The 19,394-nt window shown below is 57.1% G+C and overlaps 1 protein-coding gene across 1 annotated transcript; it reads right to left on the reverse strand.

The window, feature by feature from the left end:
- Positions 1 to 111: 111 nt before the first annotated feature.
- Positions 112 to 19,127, reverse strand: TCOF1 (treacle ribosome biogenesis factor 1). The gene is made up of 17 exons (XM_032196931.1): positions 19,017 to 19,127; positions 18,364 to 18,419; positions 16,190 to 16,332; positions 15,469 to 15,575; positions 14,853 to 15,210; positions 13,963 to 14,060; positions 13,247 to 13,471; positions 12,323 to 12,592; positions 8,474 to 8,645; positions 8,166 to 8,317; positions 6,469 to 6,627; positions 5,836 to 6,082; positions 5,518 to 5,600; positions 4,565 to 4,784; positions 3,159 to 3,719; positions 1,689 to 1,789; positions 112 to 1,152 (listed from the first exon to the last, which is right to left on the reverse strand). Exons 1-17 carry the CDS (start codon positions 19,125 to 19,127, stop codon positions 1,114 to 1,116), a joined length of 3,102 nt encoding a protein of 1,033 aa, XP_032052822.1. The 3' UTR covers positions 112 to 1,113.
- Between the last annotated feature and the right edge of the window lie 267 nt (positions 19,128 to 19,394).

Here is a 19,394-nt window from a genome sequence, read left to right on the forward strand (position 1 = left end):
AGGAGGGGGCTGGTCCTTCCTTCCCCACCTCCAAAACCCCACAGGGTTGCCCCCCCACCAAAGGGCTCCTCGCTCCTCTTCCCTCAGACACACCTGAAGCCAAGTCTGACCGTTCCTTTTATTTTGTATTCCATAAAAAAAGGAAAAAATATACATATGCAGCCTTGGCTGAGAACAGCTGCTGGAAACAGCTGCTCAGTGCAACTCCCGGGACACGATAACCATTCCCATCAGGGTTAGAATAAAAACTAAACCGAAACAGCTCTCTTCCATGGGCAGCACAAGGACTGACACCACGAGTCGTGGAAGGGGAAAAAGAGAGAGTAAAAGTTTCTTCTCTTAAAAATAGAGCTCTGTGAGGAGAAAGAGATGGCCGGGTGTCAACCAGGAGGGAAGCAGCCTACGCGAGCTGGGTCTTCTCTGGTCAAACTGCCTCCCTCGGAGCAGTTCTGGTGCGACTGGGGAGGGCAATAAACGCAGCTCTGGGCCCCAGCAGGACAGGAGGAGGCAGAAAGTTACACTGCTCTGCTCTACAAGTCACAGTTAAAAGAAGTTATAAATTATTGTTTAAAAAAAAAAAAAAAAAGTCGGAATTCTCCCGATGAGCTTCCTGTCCGCTCTTCTGTTTGATCTTCACCCATAAATCCTTAATCACAGGGCCGCGGTACCTTTGGGGAGAGGATTTAAAAGAGTTAGGGATGGGGAAGGAGAGTAACAGCCTCACAGCTGAGCAGAGCCAGGGCAGATCCATCTGGTCCACTTCCAGCCGGCTCGAGCTTCGCCAGCTGATCCACATCGCTCTGCCAAGCTCCCTGTGGTCAGCACGGACGCCGCGAGGCTGGTGACAGGGGACTGCAACGCCTCGGCTGGACGTCCAGTTAGTTCTCAGCAGCTAGAGACGAGGTCAAGCACATCCAGAGGCCAGCACACTCCTACGTGGCTTTCCTGACACTGCTCCGCTCCCTGGCTCTCTAGCATGGGGCCGGCTGGGCTCCCAGAGGGTGCTCAGGGGGCACACTGTCTTCCCGAGGCTGGCCCAGGAGGACTGAATTTGGCCAAGGTTACCGCCGCTCAGAGGGACCGACTGAGAGCTCCCCCGGGCCATGTACCTTCTCACAACATGCCTTCAGGCTCGGATGTTTTCTTCTTCTGGAAAAGGAAAGGGTGGGAGACAAATCAGTACTGCCTGCACCACAAATAAAGGGCCAGGCAGAGCCCCGAGCCAGAGCCCTCGGCTGACGGCTCTACAGGAACACGGCCGGAACAAGGAGCACCCCTTTGCCTCCCTCTGCCCCCTCTCCTAGCCCTTAGGATGGGATGGAACGGCCCCAAAAGCCCCCAGGAGTTCCCCTTTCTGCTGAAAACACCTAGATGAAGAGGCAGCGAAGGAAGGCCTCTTGCGCTTTGGGCAGGTTCTTTGAAGACAAAAGGGCTCCTGGGTTTGACCCTTCCAAGGAGAACTGATACAGGACAAAGCCCTTCCCCAAACCACCCCCACCCCACACAACCAGGGGTCAGGTTTTGTGTCTCGGGAGTACCCACAAGCAACAGCAGCCCCCCCTGTACCGACAGGAGGCCAGGACACGGCTCTGCTCCTCTCCAGCCTCACGCACGGCAGGCAGGAGCATCAAAAGCCCTCCTCAGAGCAGCTCTCCCCCACGCTGCCCCAGCCTGGGTGTTTCACCTACCTTCTTCTTCTTCTTCTTCTGAACGTCAGCAGAGCCGTCGGCTGGCAGCTCCCCTTCTGCAGCCCCCTTTTTGCTCTTCTTTTCTTTCCCACTCTTTTTTTCTGGGAGGGGGAAACAAAAGTCAGCTGGGACCTCCGAGAGGGGACACAGAGCTCTCTGCTGAGAGGGGGACGTCCCTGGTGTGTTTCTGGTCACATCCAAACCCCAGCAGTACCTCGGGGCGAGGGCAGAGCCCAGGCCTGTTTCCCCAACACCCAAGGCCAGGGTACTTGAATCCCACCATGCAGAATTCAGCAGGCTGCCTCTCTCTTCCCACCTCCTGCTGCCGAGGAACTACTCAGCTCTGGAGGCTGGGCACGTGCCAGAAAGCAGAGCACAGGGAGCTACCAGCAGATGGACACAGCTCAGCACAGCCAAAGAGGCTGCAGGGCACCTCTGTGCACCTACAGGAGGGCTGACAGACAGGTCTGCCTCCTCCAAAAGGAAGGAGAACAGAGCAGGAACCCTAGATCTGGCCCAGCCCTTCCATCTTCTCTCTCTGTCTCTCATAAGGAAGCAGCCCACAGCAGCTAGCACCGAACCAGTTAGGATTTGCAAATGCAGGCTGTACTGCAACGGGAAAATAAAGGTCACTGCGTTAGGGCAGCAAACAGCATCAGAGACACAGGCAGGAGAGGCAGGAAATGCTTAACTGGGAGCAATAAGCAGGAGGCTGCTGCCTTCTTCCCCTTTCTCCAGGGGTTTGAGAGCAGCAGAAACAACCCCGAGCCAGATCTCCTGGCTGAGCCACTCGCCTTTAGGCAGCTCCAACACAGAGCCCTGTGCGTACAGACAGGGGGGCTTCCTCTGCCCTGCTCGGAGCAAGTCAGTCCCTCGGGAGGTAACAGCAACCTGCCACAGTTCCCCTTCACTCTCAGTGCACGTCAGAGGGGCCGGGGCTGGTTTCTCAGAGCTGTTCTGCATCGCTGGCAGAGCAGGCAGAGAACAGCTTCGAGGTCTGGTGGCTTACAGCTGCTGAGAACTCTCCCCGAGCCCGGGGGGCTGCAGGTGGAGGCAGAGAGGCCTCAGGAGGTTCAGCGCAGGCTTGATTCCAACTTCTGCCAGCCCTGGGAAAGGCCAGGAAAGGAAAGTGGCCTGGTGGGACAGGTCACGCCCCAGAAGACACACTGGGACATCAGCTCGCCCTGCAAGGATCAGTAAGGACCTGCTGCAGTTCCTACCAGGCTGGATGCAGGACAGGAGTGCCCAGCTTGCTCCCTGCAACGTGACCCGGTGCCAAAAGTGCAGAAAATTCAGTGGAGTGGGGAGTGAGGGACCTGGCATTGGCTTTGGGGGGGCAGGAGGGAAGCAAATGAAGCTAGTAACAAGGTGGGTGCTGCTTACAAGGTCCTGCACCAGAGGCTGAACATGCAACAGCTGCACAAACCACGCTGCAAACGCAGCCCCCAGCGACAGCACACAGGTACTCACTTTTACTTGTTTTTTTCTTCTCCTTGCTGCCTGTCTGCTTCCCCAGGTCATCAACTTTCTTCTTCTTCTTTTTGGGTACTTCTTCGGTAGCTTGTTCTTTCCTCTTCTTTTCCTTTGGCTGCCCAACGGCCCCATCATCTCCTGGCAGTTTCCGCTTCTGCGACGCTTTCTGCTTCTTGTTCTCTTTGTCTTTGCTCTTCGATGCTTTCACAGCCTTGCCCGCTGCAGAGGAAGCTTTCTTCTTTTCCTTCTTTTCTTTTTTCTCCTTTTTCTTCTTCTTTTTCTCTTCCGACCCTCCCAATGTTTGCACTGCTGGAATTTTGGCAGCTACGGTGTCACCTTCGCTCCCCGAGCTTGAATCCTCTGCCTGTGGGACGGAGAGCAGCGTGCCTGGCACGGGGATCACAGGTGTCCCTTTTGCCCCGACATCGTTCTCTTTCACAGCCAGGGCTTTCTTGACCGGGGAAGGTTTGAGGTTGGTATAACCTGGATCCATTTTTCCAGCTGCCTTCTCTTTGTTGAAGGCTCCTGGGGCTTCCTGTCCTGGAGGGGGGTTGGTTTCTGCAGGAACAGTGATGAGAGAGATAACTTTGGGAGCATTGATCACACAGAATGCAGTCAGCAGAGAAGGGAAACGTGCATTTGAAGAGGAATACCCGGTTCTTTCCCCAAAAGCACAGATCTGCTGGCCATCCCTTACCACAGGGCTGGAGAAAGATGCCTTAGCCTGCCATCAGATTTTTGGGAAGCGGGTAACAACAGCCCCAACAGCCTGGCCACATCCCAGGAGAACGGGGACCAGGGCAGAGGGAACAACAGCAGCAGAAGGGTGAGCACAGAGCGCTCCATCCCAGAACACCACAGCCAGTCGGGGGCTCCCCGAGGTGGAAGGGGTGCAGCAAACCAAACTGGAAGGCAGGGAAATGGCACAACGTTTTGCTTCTCTGTAGGTCTTCCTGCTCGCTTACCTCCTCTGCCCTCCAGGAGCAGCGCCCAGAAAGACCCCAGGGGTGCTGGCACTGCAGAGATGTTCTCCAGGCAGCGTTTGAACCTTCCCTACAAGCCCTCCCCAGCACAGCACAGCAATGCACACAGTTTTCAGCGAGAGCCCTGCCTGCTTCCTGCTTTAATTACCACAGTCAAAGCAGAGCTTGGAAAAAGGCAGGGACACAGAGCAGCAGGAGCACAGAGCACGCTCTCGCGACGCAGCCAGCGCAGGAGGGGAGCTCGGGGAGGAGATGACAGCGCCGTGGCCAGGGAGTGCCAGCAGACGGCAGCAGCACTCCACGCTGCGCTCTGCAGCGGAGCTGCAACGGGAGCAGGCCCCTGTCCCAGTGTCACATGGCCGTGCCAGCACAGCTTTGCTCCCGGGCCAAGCAGATTTCGGGCTCTGCCAAGGGACCCACCTGCTCTGTGGTTTGCAGACACCTGCTCCACGTCTGTTTCCGAGTCGCTGCTGTCGCTGTCAGCTGGGGCTGCTCTCACAGGGACCTTGGCGAGGGAATTAGCAGCAGGCACGGCTGCTTTTCGTTGCCCTGCTTTGCTCACAGGCTGGGGGGGAGCTGTCTTTGGTGCCTGAGGTGCTGCCGGGGTGCTGGAGGGGCCCGGATAGCCTGCGAGGAGGGACTGAAACAGCACAGACACGCTGAGGAGGAGTGGTAGCAGGGCAGCCTCCCTCCCACCGGGCACACACCTGCCTTTTCTGCTACCGCCCCCACACCCCAAGCAAAGAGCCCCCCTTTGGCCACCTGCAGAGCCATCCTACAGGGTTCAGCCAGCCCTGTGGAGAGGCCACGGCAAGGCTGGGCTGCCAGGAGAGGGGGCAGCACTGCCAGACCCTGGCTGAGGCTGCAGCAGCCAGAGCTGACGGCGACAGGGTCTTTCCTTTGTTCTCGCCCAGCAAAGCAGCCACGGGGGAGGCTCCTGGCCATTAGCGGGCACCCACGCACAGCTAATGCACTGCAGATGTGCTGCACGCCCTGCACGTTACTTACAAAGGGAATTTAACAGCTTGGACACCGGGTTAAGTTACAAATAAAAGGGGGGAAAAATCCTGCAGCTATCGGCACCGCGCGCCAGCTCTTCTGTTTTAACCCTTGCACGGCACCACCTCCTCCATCCCCTCCTGCAGGGGAAGGTGCCACGAGACCTCAGCACGAGGCCTGGCTGCCCGGGGAAGCATTCCAGATTCAGAGAGCTGCTTCTGCCCACATCAAACGGCCTTACTCACAGCGGAGCCCCCACTCCCCTGCTGGCAAACCCACTCGGCACCCATTTGCTCTGGCTGAGAGCTCGCTCAGCCCTCTCCCTTCCACCCAGGAGTCAGCGGTGACAGGAGAGGACCCCAGCCCGCCCGTACCTGTGACACTGCCTCCTCTTCCTCGCTGGAGTCCGAGGAGGAGCTGTGGCCTGGCTCAGTCCCTCCTGCTTTCTGCAGCACGCCTGCTGGAGGAGCAGAATTCACCCCGTTAAACCTTCCCCTGCCACCTGGGGCCGAGTTCAGTTACCCAGTACACGGGGACTGCCCCCAAGAGGCTTCTGCCTCTAAAGGGGAGCACTCGGCACAGCTGGAGAGAAAGAAACTGCGCTCCAGCTGTGCCATGAAGGTGACACCTCCCAGCTGTCCCACCCCAAGCCTGCCCAGCAGCACTGAGAGCATCACCCTGGGAGAACTGACCGGGTTTAGGGGGCAGCTTGGGTGTCTCCTCCTCGCTGTCGGAGGAGCTGCTGCTGTCCGAGCTCTCCTCTGCCTGGCTGGGGGGCGCAGGCTGGCTCAGCCTGGAGTCCTGTGCTGGCTGCAGGCCTGCCTTCTTCGACTTGTCTGTGGGGCTCCTCAGCACCGGAGGAGGCTGCGGGGCAGCAGCGTTGGCTGCAGGAGCTTTCCCCGGGGAGGCTGTCTGCTTTAGGCAAGGAGGAGGAAGGGCCTAAGGAGAGGAAGATGGAATGCATTGCCACGGAGCTGCATGAACCACCTCAGACCACCTTCAGTCCTCCTTCGGACCACCTCAGCCCTCCTTCAATCCCATGTCACGTCAAAGAGAGCCCAAAAGCTCTCAGGCAGGGCGCAGAGAACCCCATTTCCCCCAGACCGACAGGTGAAGCAGGGAGCTGTGGCCAAGCAGACAGCTCCCGACTCCTTCCAGTGTGATAACAGTGGTTGAAAAATAGAGCAGTCCCTGCTCCCCCATCTCCTCCCCAAACAAGCTCCCACAGCAGGGGACGCGGCTCCAGCCTCAGGCTCCAGCACACCCACCCCATCCACCCACCTCTCCCCAGGGGAGCTCCCCACATTCATCTCCCCTGCCGTTACCTCTCCCAGCACCGTGCTGCTCCCCGAGCTCTCAGGCACCCTGCACAGCAGAGGGACAGCAGGCGTTTTTGTCCCCTTCCCAGAAGGGGACGGGGCAACGGCCTTGGCAGCCGCTGTGCTGGAAGCCGTGCTCGGTCTGATGTTCTGCTGGGACAGGCTCTGAAATAGATGGGAGAGAAAATCAGGACAGAGCGTTACTCGGAGGGAAAAAGAGAAACACACAGCAACCCACCGCTAGCTCCTGAGCCCTTCCATCATCTTCAGCACAGCCCTAATGCTCAGATTTTTTTTCCTTTTACTATATCACACGTTGAGGGTTAGCTGGCTACAGACACAAAGCAAGGACACCAACTACAGGGCAAACGTGCCTTCGGGTCCTCAAACAAGCCACGGATTAGAGAGCAAATTAACAAGAAGCAGTTGTGTTTCCTCACACTTGGAGCCAACTAAACGTAAGAGGGGTTAAAAATAGAAGAGCCAGGGGCACAGAACTCAGACACTGACACAAACGCCAGCAGAGGAGGGAGCAGGAACAACGAGGGAGCACTCAGCCTCCTGCTCCCTGTTACAAACGAGGCTTAGCAGGCAGCCCTCCTCGTCTCTGAGGAGCTGGGCCTTGGTGGGCTGACATTTCTCACGCAACATCTGGCCTTCAGGAAGGCAGGCAGCACTCCACAGGACGGAGAGCCGCCATCCTGACGCGAGCTCTCCGCCGTCCTGCACAGAACTCGAGTTGTAGCAACTGCGTTAGTTTATAGCCTTGGTATTTTAAACAAGCTTTAAGCAAGGACTTCTTAGGCTGGCTGCCTTCCCACCAGCTGGGGAAGAGGCAGCCTTTCCATCGGTCCTAGAGCTGGGCCAACACGGGGAAGGGTTTCCTTCAACGCACGTAATCCCTCTCTCCCAGCAAGGGTACCGGCCAGAAAGGGGACGCGTGTGTGCAGACGTGTGCAGGACAAGAAGTGCACTTGGCTCGTGGCACCAGCCCCTGCAGAGCAGCCAAGCCCCCACCATGTAGGAATGGCAGCCACGCTCCTCAGTCAAGGCTTTCTCATGCTTTTTTCTTGGGCTCAAACTACAGCAGAGCTGCAGGGACACAAAACTGGCTTCACACAGAGGCAGCTCAGGCCCTAGGCTCAGTTACAGAGCTGGGATCAGCTCCACACCCACTCAGGAGTGTCTTCTGCGTGGATATGGGGTCACCTCCACTCTCTGAGGTAGCAGTCTGCCTCCTCCTCTGGCTGCAGGGCAGCACGACTGCCGTGCCACTTCAGGAGAGCTCCTTCCAGCCTCCCGAGGCTTGGTCAGCAGGAGTCCAGAGAGCTCCAGCTGCTGGAGGAACCAGCAGGTGGGTTGTCTCAGAGCTCCCCTGCCCATGGAAAATTCCGCCTGAGAGGTTTTTGACTTCTCTTCCAGCGTGCTTAACTCCCTCAAGTAGGGCCAAGGGGACAGAGGAGGCCTAGGCTGAGGCTTGCACAACCAGTCACCTTCCTGCCAAAACATTCACACCCTCCGCTGCTCTCACAGACAGCAGCAAGCCTGCTGACACGTGCACGCAGAGAAGGGGTCAGTGAGACCCGGGGGTGCTGCCAAAAAACCCTCCTCCAGCTGACAGGAGGTTCCCTGTCACCCACCCGACTGCTGCCTCCTGTGCTACCTCCCGAGAGCCCCCACCTGGCGGGTCGGCAGCTCTTTACCTGCGTGGGGGGAACCACGTCCTCATCCGAGTCCGACTCCTCGCTGGAATCATCGCTGCTGTCCGCAGGAGGAGGGGCTGGGGCTGGCAGCGGGGCTGGCGTGGGAGCCGGGGCCTTCCTCACACTTGGCTGGGGCACGGCGTTGGTTTTCGCTGCAGGGGGAGAAAAAGAGATCATCAGCACAAGCAGAGGTTGCTCTCCTCCAGGAGGGGATCTCTCACTAACAGGCTGGGCAGCTCCACGTGCAGGGCAGAAGAGGAAAGCACGGGGATGGATGCGAGGGATCCCGGCCACTCCCAGAGACTCACCAGCCTGCGGAGGCTGCGGCTGTGCCGCCGGGGACTCCTCCTCGCTGTCAGACGAGTCGCTGCTCCCACTCTCCGAGCTCGGGCTTTTCAAAGTGCTTCCCGCTGCCTTCTCGGGCACCCCGGCTTTAGCCTGGCTCAGGTTGGGAACGGGCCCAGGCTGTTCTGTTAACCTCTTAACCAAAAAGAAACACAGGCAAAGAAAAACGGTGTCAGTAAAGGCGTTTTTGAGGGGTTTAAGTGCAGTTTCAGCTCCAGCTGGGTTTTGTCTAACCCTAACAGCTGTGACCAACACTCACTCCATCCTCAGGAGTGCCACGACTGGAAGTGGCTTCAGTCACTGCCTTTAGCAGAACTTAAAAATCCTTAAACAACACAGAAATCCCGTTAGGATGTGCCTTGCACAGCTCCATCCACACCCAGATGCCCCAGGACGGGCCGTGAGGTGGTTCCCAAGCAGCCAGTGCATCAGCACGAGGCAGCCACAGCTACGGCAGCGCCAGGCACACAACTGGGGGGGAGCTGGGGGAGCTGCTCACTTCCCAGCCCCTCTTTTGGTTTGGGCAGAGGGCCGCAGACCTCTCTCCTGCACCCCGCTGAAGGCCAGCAGCAGCAGAGGGAGAGAGAGTGCTCACTGTGAGAGCTGGAAGCTGCACCAGGCGCAGAAATCCTGCAGGCTGGCAGCGCTCTGCGCCCACTCAGTTTACTCCACTCATCGCTCAGCTCCGGGCTGTTCTGTCCCATCCCACCCCGCACGTGACAGCAGCCGGCTTCGGTGCCATCTGAGGGCCCAGGAGCTGCTGCGAGAAGGGGAGGACGGATTCCTGCCCTGCCGCACGGCCCCTGCCACCCCTATTTCCCAATCCCGTGGTGCTGCAGAGCCCACGCCTGCTCTCAGCCCCGCAGCAGAGGGCCAGAAGCCCCCCGACAGCCGTGGTCCATCCGAGGGCTGCTCCTGGCCAGCAGCCCAGCAGCCTCCCGGGAGGCCAGATCTTATCACGCTGCCTGGCACGGCCCCACCGAGGACTGCCACCGGGGCAGTGTTTATCATCCCCCAGCCAAACGCCAAACAGACAACAGCATCTGCATGTTTATCCCATTACGGAACAGCCCGCGGAGCAAGCCAAGCACATTTTGACTCTGCTTAGAGAAACAGAAACCTCCATGAGCACTTGAGGACGGGGGGGGGGCTGCAAACCTCGCTCGGTTGTTTTGTTTTGATACCAGTGAGTCACTATCTCCAGGAGAGAGGCCAGATTTGCAACGCTGAAGAAAGGGAGCTAGTTGAAGCAGAAATGAGACTTCAAATGGTCCACTTGAATGCATGAGCTGCTCTCCCACTCCTTCCCAAGCAGTGCAAGGGGAAAATCTTCCAAGATCCAGCCCCGCTAACTCACTTTTAAGACCTTCACAGCAACAGGACTGGGTTCTCCTTCTCCTTGGCTGCACAGCACGAGGACTGCTTGCTTGTCTAAGTTAAGAGATCAGAGAAAAGCTACGGAAGAGCTGTGCAGAAGCATCCTGGCACAGAAAGAGCAGCACAGCATCCACAGAGAAACCACCCTAAGCTTTTCTACAGCCTCGGAAGTCCTCAGATCTTCCTGGAGGGAGTCCAAGGTCCCTCCATCCACCTCATCTCGGTCCCTGCCAGGCAGCTGCCACTTCCCATGGCGAGGCTCCAGACGGGATCAGGCCAGCAGCGTGGCTTCAACTCCACCCCGGGAGCAGGGTGACAGAGGAGGGCGGGGGGGTTGTGACAGCTTCGAGTCACAGGTACTGGAGTAACTCCGAGAAGAGGAAAATAACTGGAGAGGAAATCATCCTTCCTGCTCCCTCTGCAGCCCCCGAGGCAGGAGCTGCCTGCAGCTCGGTACCAGTGATGACTCAGCTCCTGCACAACCCATCTGCCACCCGGGGCTGTTGGCATCATGCAGCGCTGCATGGCAGGAGGGGGCAGTGATGCCAGGCCACGCAGGGATCACACTCTGTAGGGATCACACTCTGTGGCTGCCCGTGCAGGGGGAAGCACGGCCAGGGCATCAGGGCTGGGGCCAGCAGCTCAGCTGTGTCACGGTGTGTCACTGCCACCTGCAAGGAGCAGCAGCAGGAGGCAGGAGACAGGCAGAAACTGTCTCACGGGAGATTTGGCTCTCTCCCTCTGGTCCAAGATAAAAAGTTGCAGGCACAACTACCGGCACGGCCCATGAGGGGTCTCCTGGGATGCTGGAGGGTGACAGAGGTTCCCAACGCGTGCATCTCATGCTCAGTCCTGCTGAGCTGAAACAGAAGCCTGTCCATGGAAGGCCTGAGTGCCAACTGTGGCTCAGCACGTCCAGAAGAGGGGAAGCAGAGCAGAGCTAACATTTCCAGAAGAAAGGCCGCTCACAGCATCGTTAAGGTCACTCTGCGCTGTCCCCCTCCAACAGCCTCCTCCCCAAAAATATGCAAACACCTTGTCAACTTCTCTGAGTCTTCAGGGGTAAACATACCAATTAAGCAGTTCAATTTAGGCATGATGTTCATTTTAATTGTGCTAATCCACCCCCACAGGGAAAGACGAAGCAGCTTCCAACGCTCTGTATCTGTTTGGATCTTGCACAGGAGCCAGAGGAAGTTGCAGGATGCAGAAAGTCAGTGGTTAGCATATGCCCAAGTAGCAGATGGTGAGGATGAGCTAAGAAGAGTTTGACTGGGAGGACAGGACCGTGGACACAGCTAAGCTAATGGTTTAGTCTTCAGCCTTCGCTTCAGGTCTCTGCCTGCAGGCTGCTAACACGGGAAGAAAAGGCCAGTTTGGTAAAAATAAGAGCTCCCCCAGCGACCAGGTCTTCCTCGCTGACTGCAGTTGGTGAGGGGTAAGAGCCAGTCTGCAGGAGGGAAGATGCCCACGTGGTTAAATAGACCCTGCAAGACAGCCACCTGCTGCTGCCAGCTTCAAATCAGCACTGGGGGGAAACAAACCCACCCTAGCACGCTCCTCACCTACAGCCCTGCTAGGATGGATGAGCCTCAAGAGATTTAGAATGAGCCCCCCCAGGTCCAGCTAGCAGAATAGCTGCACCTGCCACCCCGAGCTGAATTTTCACATGGAATCACGCAGGAAGAGAGCAGCACGGAGCCAACTGTTCGAGATGCGTCCCCCTCCACCCACCTCGGCAGACCAAGGCTAGGAAGACAAAAAAACACGGAGCCTCTCTGGCTCCTGCCTGTCAGTACTGTAAGGATGTGTTGACAAAGAGCCTCCCTGCAAGGACACGTGAGGCTCTGCCCCCGGGTTCCCTTCCTCCCCGGCAGATAATAGCTGCCATTTCCAAAACGCTGCTCTCAGAGCACTTTCCTAAAGGCCCTGCTGCTGGCAGGCAGTGCAGGTCTCCCCACAAAGGACCTGAGGATGCTTTTACAGCTGAGGATGCTTCCACAAAGGGATTTGGTGGGCCAACAAAAGAGAGAGGGATCAAAACAAGCCTCTGCAGGAGAGCCAAGACCATGGCACTGATGACCCCTCACAGAAGGCCCATTTCAGAGGGGCAAGGCACAAGAGGAACGAACCAGTTGATATCAGACTGGTTGGCGAGAAGCACTTGGCTTCTCTTCCCCTCACACAGATTCTCCTGCTGCTGGGATACCAGTCCTCAGCTGAGCTTGCTTGCTGCATTTTCCAACAGCTTTTGCAACTTCCCCCTCAGGAAAGATCTGGAGAACCCTCAGGAGCACAGAATCACCAGGCAGTTAAGATGGAAAAGGCCTTCGAGATCATCACATCCAGCCATCAACCCGACCCGATCAGTGGTAGCACCCAGTGGCTTTGCACACCCCAAAGCTCAGGACTGAGCTGCCTGCAGTACCACCCACCTTCTGGCTGACAGGCACAGGCAGATCCTCCTCTTCGCTGCTCGAGGAGTCAGTGCTCTCCTCCAGCTTTGTGCTTTCAGCAGGCTTTGCGGGAGCAGCAGTCCTTCCCGGCAGGGTTTTAGCCTGCTTTGGCACTGCTGGTTTTGGGGCTGGCTTCCCTTGGGACAGAGGAAGGGGTTTTGCTGGAGCTGCTTTGCTGGCGAGTGATGCTGCTGGTGTGGTTTTCGCTGGGGGTGGGATGGCCTGGGAGGGTTTTGGAGGTGGCTTCGTCTGGAGAAGACAAGAGCAGTGTGAAAGAAGGCAAATCCCGTATTAGCATAATTCATTTCCTCAGACCGTAATCAAGGCAAGATTTCAGAGCCCCCTGGGAAAGGCAAATGCTGACAGATTAGCAACTGGCAGGAAAGACGAGGCATCCTTTCAACCAGCTGGCTGGGGATACTTTCCCAAGATGAGAAAATAAGACCAGACACTTCTCGTCGGCCTTCTGGTACTACAGTCACCTCCAGTGAGGTAAAGGAGCAGCACTCTCCACAGGAGGGAAGCTAAGCTGCACGACGGTTTGCCAAATTGGATGCTATTTATTGCAATTTATAGCTGAGAGGCAAATCCAACCATGACAACTTGCCTCTTCAGATGGGAAAAGAACTGCTGAGTGTATATATATATATATATATATATATATATATATATATTATTTTTTTTTTTAAATTCAAAAGGACTGGTGGATTTTGTTATTTTTTAAAGGTTTGATTAAAGCTCAAAGACATTCAGGTGCCTTTAAACACCCTTCCCCCTCACGCCTCTTCCCTCCCACCCCCGAGATGACTTTGCTATACACGAGATCCGTTCACAAAATCCTCCTCCCGCTGCAACTCCCAGCCTCGGCGAGGCAAACACGGAGAGAGCCTCGGAGAGACGCACTTGGGGTCCTGCTGGAGCTTCCTCCTCTTCGCTGTCTGAGGAGTCGCTGCTCTCCGAGCTGTCCTCAGGCTTCACGGCCCCAGGAACCATCGTTGGGGAGGGCTTGGCCTGGCTCGGTGGCACTGCTGTTGGCCTCGCTGTGCTCTTCTTGGCAGGCACTGCAGCAGCAGGTGGGCTTTTCACGGGCGTTGTGTTAACCTGCGCTGCTTTCACAGCTGGCTTTGCCTGGGAACGGGAAGAACAGGAGAAGCAGGTAACATCTTACAGGTTCGGGGGAGAAGAAACTGGATGAGAGCTGCAGCTACGCGGAATCTGTTTTATGCAAGGCCTCTGTGCTGAGTTTGACCAGGAAAAGCTTGTTCAGGCTCAAAGGCTGTGGAGCAGCTGAGCCAAGCTGCTTCTTCTACAGACTGCCTGCCCTGTCTGCCTTCCTCCTGAGTGGCACATCCGTGGAGTTGTGCTTAATTGCCTCCTACAGATCAAAGGGTCTTCCCCCCACTCCAGGCACTGGGAGGAACTGGGATGGAGTGGTTGCTGCTGGCAGAGGCTAGCGGAGCTCCCAGCCACGCAGCACGTTTCTATGGGCTTAGATTTGGGCGTTTCACGCACCCCGGGGAAGAGATGTTCTCAGACTACAGCTCTGCAGCATTTTCTCTCCCCTTCAAGGGAAAGCAAATGATTTCCTAGGCACAAGGAGCCTGGGTTGGAGAGGTTACCTGGACTGCTGGAGTGGCAAGCTCCTCCTCCTCAGATGTCTCATCGCTTGATTCCTCACTGCTGCTGCTCTCTGCGGCCCCAGCTGCCTGCTTCAGTTCTGCATCAGAAGAAAGGAGCTGTTACAGCTGCTGCCCGCGCCGAGCTCCCCGAGCACGATGCTAATGCGGCTTTTGAAGTCAGAAAAACAAATCAAGCAGCAGAGAGAGGCTAAGGGGATTTGCAGGGAAGAGGGCCCAGTCTTGGCAAAAGCATCAGCTGCCTGCTGGGAACAGCTTCTCCAGACAAATGTTTAGCCACAAACACTGCTCCCCAGGTGCAGGCTGAGATGGGAAATCCCTTCCTGGGCACTCTGACCCCGTGGGGAGCTGCCCAGCCACACACAGCTTCCTGCAGGGACACCCTGCTGGACCTCCTCTGGGAAAGAGTCAAGAGCAGGACAATTTGCAGAGCTTCTGCAATCTATTCCTCAGCCCCAAAACAAACGCTCTTCAAAGCGGTAAAAGAGATTTCCCTTAAGACTTAAAAGAAAAAAGAGAAGATGCTGAAGTTCCTGTCTAGAAAGCCAGAAGCGTCTACAGGATTAGTGCTGCACCTCCTCCAGATATGCTGCGCTCGTCTCCAGCCTTGTGGTGCTGGATGCTGCCAGAGATGCACACAAAAAACTCCTCAGCACAGGATCTGCTGCTCAGAGCGGAAGCAAACACGCTGGATTCATCTGGCAGAGCTCCAGAGCTGCCTGCTTCGCATTCCTGCAGCCTCCCCAGGAGCAAGCACTGCTCCGAGCTTCCCAGCAGGCGAGCTGAAAGCGACACCCTGACGGCACGGCTCACACCTGACCTGCAGCAAAGCCGCAGCACGCGTGCGCTCGCTCTGCCCGCAGGCTCCTTACCCACTTTGGGGGCTGGGGGCTTCGCAGCAGGAGCCTCCTTTTCCTCCTCACTGTCCGACGAGGAGCTGCTGCCGCTGCTGCTGCTGGAGCTGGAGCTTTCGGCTGCTTTGGTTGTTGCCGGTGCTTTGCTTTGCCCTCCTTTGCTCACGGCTGTTGCAGCCTGTGCGGGCTTCCCAGGACCAGGCTGTTTCTGCCCAGCTTTGGCCGGAGACGCAGCCGGTGCGCTGGGCTGCTGCTTATTCAAGCCCACAGTTCTGTTTGCAGCAGGGGGCAGCGCTGCTTTGCCCGCTGGAGCACTGGGTTTGTGAGGAGAATGCAGCGAGTTGGCAGCTTTGCCGCTCTCCACAGCTGGTGGCACCTAAAGGAAAGAAAATAAATGAGAAGCCCATAGATATAGGAGGGGATAAACTGGGCACAGCATATTTTAAACAGCAACCTCGCAGCTGGGCAAGCCGTAACACTTAAGAGACAGCTAAGGAAGGCTTCTACCAGCACAGGAGGGCCATTTAAATATGGATCCACCCCAGCCCACAGTTCTGTACAGGGCAAAGAATCCAGGCCAGCCCTGGCCTCAGAGTACTGTTAGCATTCAAAGCCAAGGCGAGCAGCCTCTTACCTTAACTGCTCCTTTTCCAGCTGGCATTTCTTCTTCTGACGAGGAGTCGTCATCTTCACTGCTTTCTGCACTCACTGCTGAGTTCGTGACCAGGGCACAGCTGGCTGCTGCACAGAGAGGCACCAGGAAATCAGGACAGAGCCTCTGACATCAGAACCAGCCCCGGTGTGCAGCAGGGCTCCAGCAGGCAGGTGACCTGCTCCTGGCACCCCGTCCTGCCCACAGCCAAGGCAAGAAATTGGCCAGGACCTGCGCACTGCCAGGGGCTGGTCTGCAGCACATGAGACTGAGCCAAAACAACATGTATCTGCGGTGTTTTTTTGTTGTTAGGCTGCACAAGCCAATGCCTCCCACATCAGCTGTAGCAGAACTACCCAGAGCAACAAAAAAAAAGCCCTTCCCTCACCCGTGAATCAGGCCACCCTCTGCTGGCCAGCCAGGACGTGCTGGAAGGTGCCCCGCAGTGGGCAGTGTGAGATCCCCAAGGCTTCACCCCAGCTGCAACACCCATTCCTTCCCTTCCCAACGAATCCTAACAGATTTTCGCTGGCTTCGGCAGACATCTGTGCTCCTCAAAAAACGCTACACGCGAAGGGGGTGATAAATCTGTCGTCCTATTTTCATACGAGCACGAGGGAATAGCCATCGTTTGAAGAGCAAATCGGACTGCTCTTACACAACCCTCTGCTGCTACCCTGCCAGGGAGCTGGCAGGCTCCTACCGTTCACGGGTTTTATCTTCTCTTTCTCGTCCTCTTCTTTCTCTGAGCTCTCCGAGCTGCTCACGGGATCAGGAACTCTGATCTTCTCTGGGATGGCTGCCTCGTCATCGCTCACCTTCCTTCTCCTGGCATTCGAGGGAGTTCTGAGGGAACAGAATGTGTGTCGAAAAGGGGAACGATGAACAAGTTGGAACACTTGTTCAATCCACCCTCAGGCCAGGCTCAACCCCGAGGACACGTAGTGTCATTCAGAAGTGAGCCTAAAGGCTGCAAAACCATTTGAACTTGGGTGCACAGACCAAAAGGAGGTAAGGGTCAGGATACAGACAGGTTTATGAAAGGAAGTGCCTGGCCCTAGAGCAGATGTGGTGAAAGAAAGGGAGGGAAAGGCCACAGACAATCATTAAACTCCTAAGCTGTTTAAGTGGATTAAAACATCAAGTTGGAAAAAGATGTTCCCAGGCTCAGAATCCTGCCTGTACCAGCAGGACGGATGACATGGCTAAAGTTCTCTCTAAAGTTACTTTTCAGATGAAGGCACGGGTAAAACCTTAGCTTTATTGGGAGGGTAACACTGGCTGGGCACACATCTTTGTGTGATTCACACGTGCAGCACTTCTAAGCTGGTAAAACCCCTTAAACACACGTAACTGTCAGAGGCAGAAAACAAACAAAGAAACCACTTTTGTGCCAGTTATTTTATTTTTGCCTTATTTTATTTATTGATCTGATTTAAAAAGAAGTCCAGTTAACAATCTGGTCAGTAAAGACTGTGCTTCCTGGGAGGGTGTTTCAGCTGTGCAGGGCTACTTGTTTAAGCCGAGCCAGACCCAAGGCAGATCTGCTGTTACAAAGTCCCGTTAACTACTCCAATTATCCTTTTATTTATTTATTTATTTTTACTCCAATTACCCTTTAAAAAAAATATTTTTTAATAAAACACAGGGCAAGCTACACAGGCAGGCAGCACACCTGACTCTGCAGTGGCTGCTAATGGGACAGAAGCTGCTGGGAGGATTTGTCATGTGTGTCCAGGGGTCTGAATACGGGGTGCAGGAGGGCAGCAGTGCAGCAGCCTGGAGCTCCTGAGGGCAGCAGCTCTCTGCCTGCTCTTCTTGCACCCCGTGCCGGGCTTCCCCACCACACCCAGGCACCTCTGCAACCTTCCCTGCCCGCCCAGCACACTGAACACAGCCCTGGAGGGAGGCCACTCCTTAATAACTGCAAATCCCTACTGTTAGCTTGGCTTTGAAAGAGTTCTGCAGGAAAGCAGCGAGGACAGGCTCAGTTAGATGGGTAAGAGTCACGGCACAGAGTCTGAGGTTGGGCATTTCGGGGCCAAAAGCCTCTGAAGTGACAAAAAAATGAGAACCACAGCTCACCCACACGGCTAAGCGGGGCAAATTCTGCACAAACCAAACCACTACGGGTGGAACCACGAGACACGAGTGCCACCAGAGACCAAGGAATCAAACACAACACGAATGCCCCGCCACCCCCCAGGTTTCAAAGTAATAAATAATGCACGGGAGGGGTTGCAGCAGCCCCCAGCACAACTGTCACAGGGTAAGCTCAGCATCAATGACCAGGCCGAGGAGAACAAGAGCTCCTCAAGAGCTCCTCACCACAGGCAGAGCCCCAAATGGCTCAGCACCACTAAACCTGGGCACCCTGAGCATGGGGTAGGCACAGATTCACTGCAGGCAGGGCGCTCCGTGGGAGAACTGCACAGGAAAGCATCGGGCTGAGCGTGCAGGGGCTTGAACGGGCAGGGTGAAAGCAGCAGCTGGAGCCAAGCCGAGGTTTAAGGCCCTGTAAGAGTCCTGAACACCTCAGCCTCTGCTCACGTTCTCTGTGTGGCTGGGGCTGATCTCCCCGTACAGCACGTGGCTTTAAAAAGAAAGTGAAACAGGGCTGGGGGGGAGATTCTCGCAGTGCAGCACGCCTCTGACATCCCCACAACACTCCGGTATCGACCTCCAAGAGCAAGAAGCACCTCCAGCTTCTGAGAGCTACGTAAAGCTTACCCCTAACCTAGGGAAACTTTATCAGACACCTTCTGAACCGACCCGCCCGACAGCAGGGGCTCGGAGGAGAGCACGTGGAGGGAAACCCCTATAAATCACTGCACAGGTAGCACGGGCCGGCCGCCAGCAGCTCTGCTCCCGACTTACTTCTCCCAGTGCGTGAAGATCTCCTCCAGAGAGGTGGCCAGGGAAGGCAGCAGCTTCTGAGGGGGGGCAGAGAGCGAGCGTCAGGCGTTGGGACCCCCTGGGCACCCTGTGGGGGGGCAGCACCCAGTGCCTGCCCCGAGACCTCCTCCCAGAGACCCCTCCTCAGAACCCCCCCCAAGCTTCCCCCTGGAGACCTCCCCCTCTCTACACCCCCTTCCACAGACACCCCCCCAGACTTTGCCCCCAAGACCTCCCCCACAACCCCCTCCCCACAAACATCCTCCCAGAGACCCCCCCCTCCAGAAACCCTTCCCCAGAGACCCCCCAAGCTTCCCCTTGCAGACCACCCCCCTCCAAACCCCTGCTACAGCCCCCTCCCCTCAAACCTTCCCCTTCCCAGACCTCCCCTATACACCCCCTCTCCACCGACCCCCCCAGACCCCTCCCCAGAGACTCCCCCTTTCAGAGACCCCCCCTCCAAGCTTCCCCCTGCAGACCTCCCCCCCTCTAGACCCCCTTTTATAAACCTCCCCCCTCAGACCTCCCCCCCCAGCCCCCTCCCCTGAGGCCTCCCCCTGAGGCCTCCCCCACAGGCCCAGCCCCCCCCCAAGGCCTCCCCCTCCCGGAGCCCCCCCTGCCACCCCCCCCGTTACCTGCCCGAGCTGTGCCTGCAGCTCCCGCGCCGCCCTGGCGTACCCAGCCCGCAGCAGGTGCTGGTGGATGAGGGCCAGCAGCTCCCGCCGCCCGCCCGCCGCCGCCGCCATGGCGCGGCCCTCGCTCCCCCTCAGGCCCCCTGGCGCCGCGTGCCGCGCTCCGCCACGTCACTTCCGCTTCCCCGCCGCGGGGCCCGCCGGGGGATGTAGTCCTCGGGGGGGGTACGGAGCACTATGGGGGCGCGGTGCCTGCTGGGAAGTGTAGTGCTGGGGGAGAGGGGGTGGGGGGAGGCGCGGGGCTTGCTGGGAAATGTAGTGCGGGGGGGCTGGGGGCAGGACCCCAGGGTCCTGGAATCACCACCACTAACATTAACCATA

The sequence above is a fragment of the Aythya fuligula genome, chromosome 14 (assembly GCF_009819795.1).
Source record: "Aythya fuligula isolate bAytFul2 chromosome 14, bAytFul2.pri, whole genome shotgun sequence".
In the NCBI taxonomy this organism is placed as follows: Eukaryota; Metazoa; Chordata; class Aves; order Anseriformes; family Anatidae; genus Aythya; species Aythya fuligula.

Coding starts and splice junctions, on each gene's coding strand:
- TCOF1 (XM_032196931.1), bottom strand. CDS start 19,127: ATGGCGGCGGCGGCGGGCGGGCGGCGGGAGCTGCTGGCCCTCATCCAC. Junction 6,083..6,468: donor GCAGCACGGTGCTGGGAGAG/GTAACGGCAGGG, acceptor TCCTCTCCTTAG/GCCCTTCCTCCTCCTTGCCT. Junction 3,720..4,564: donor GTCTGCAAACCACAGAGCAG/GTGGGTCCCTTG, acceptor CTGTTCCTGCAG/AAACCAACCCCCCTCCAGGA.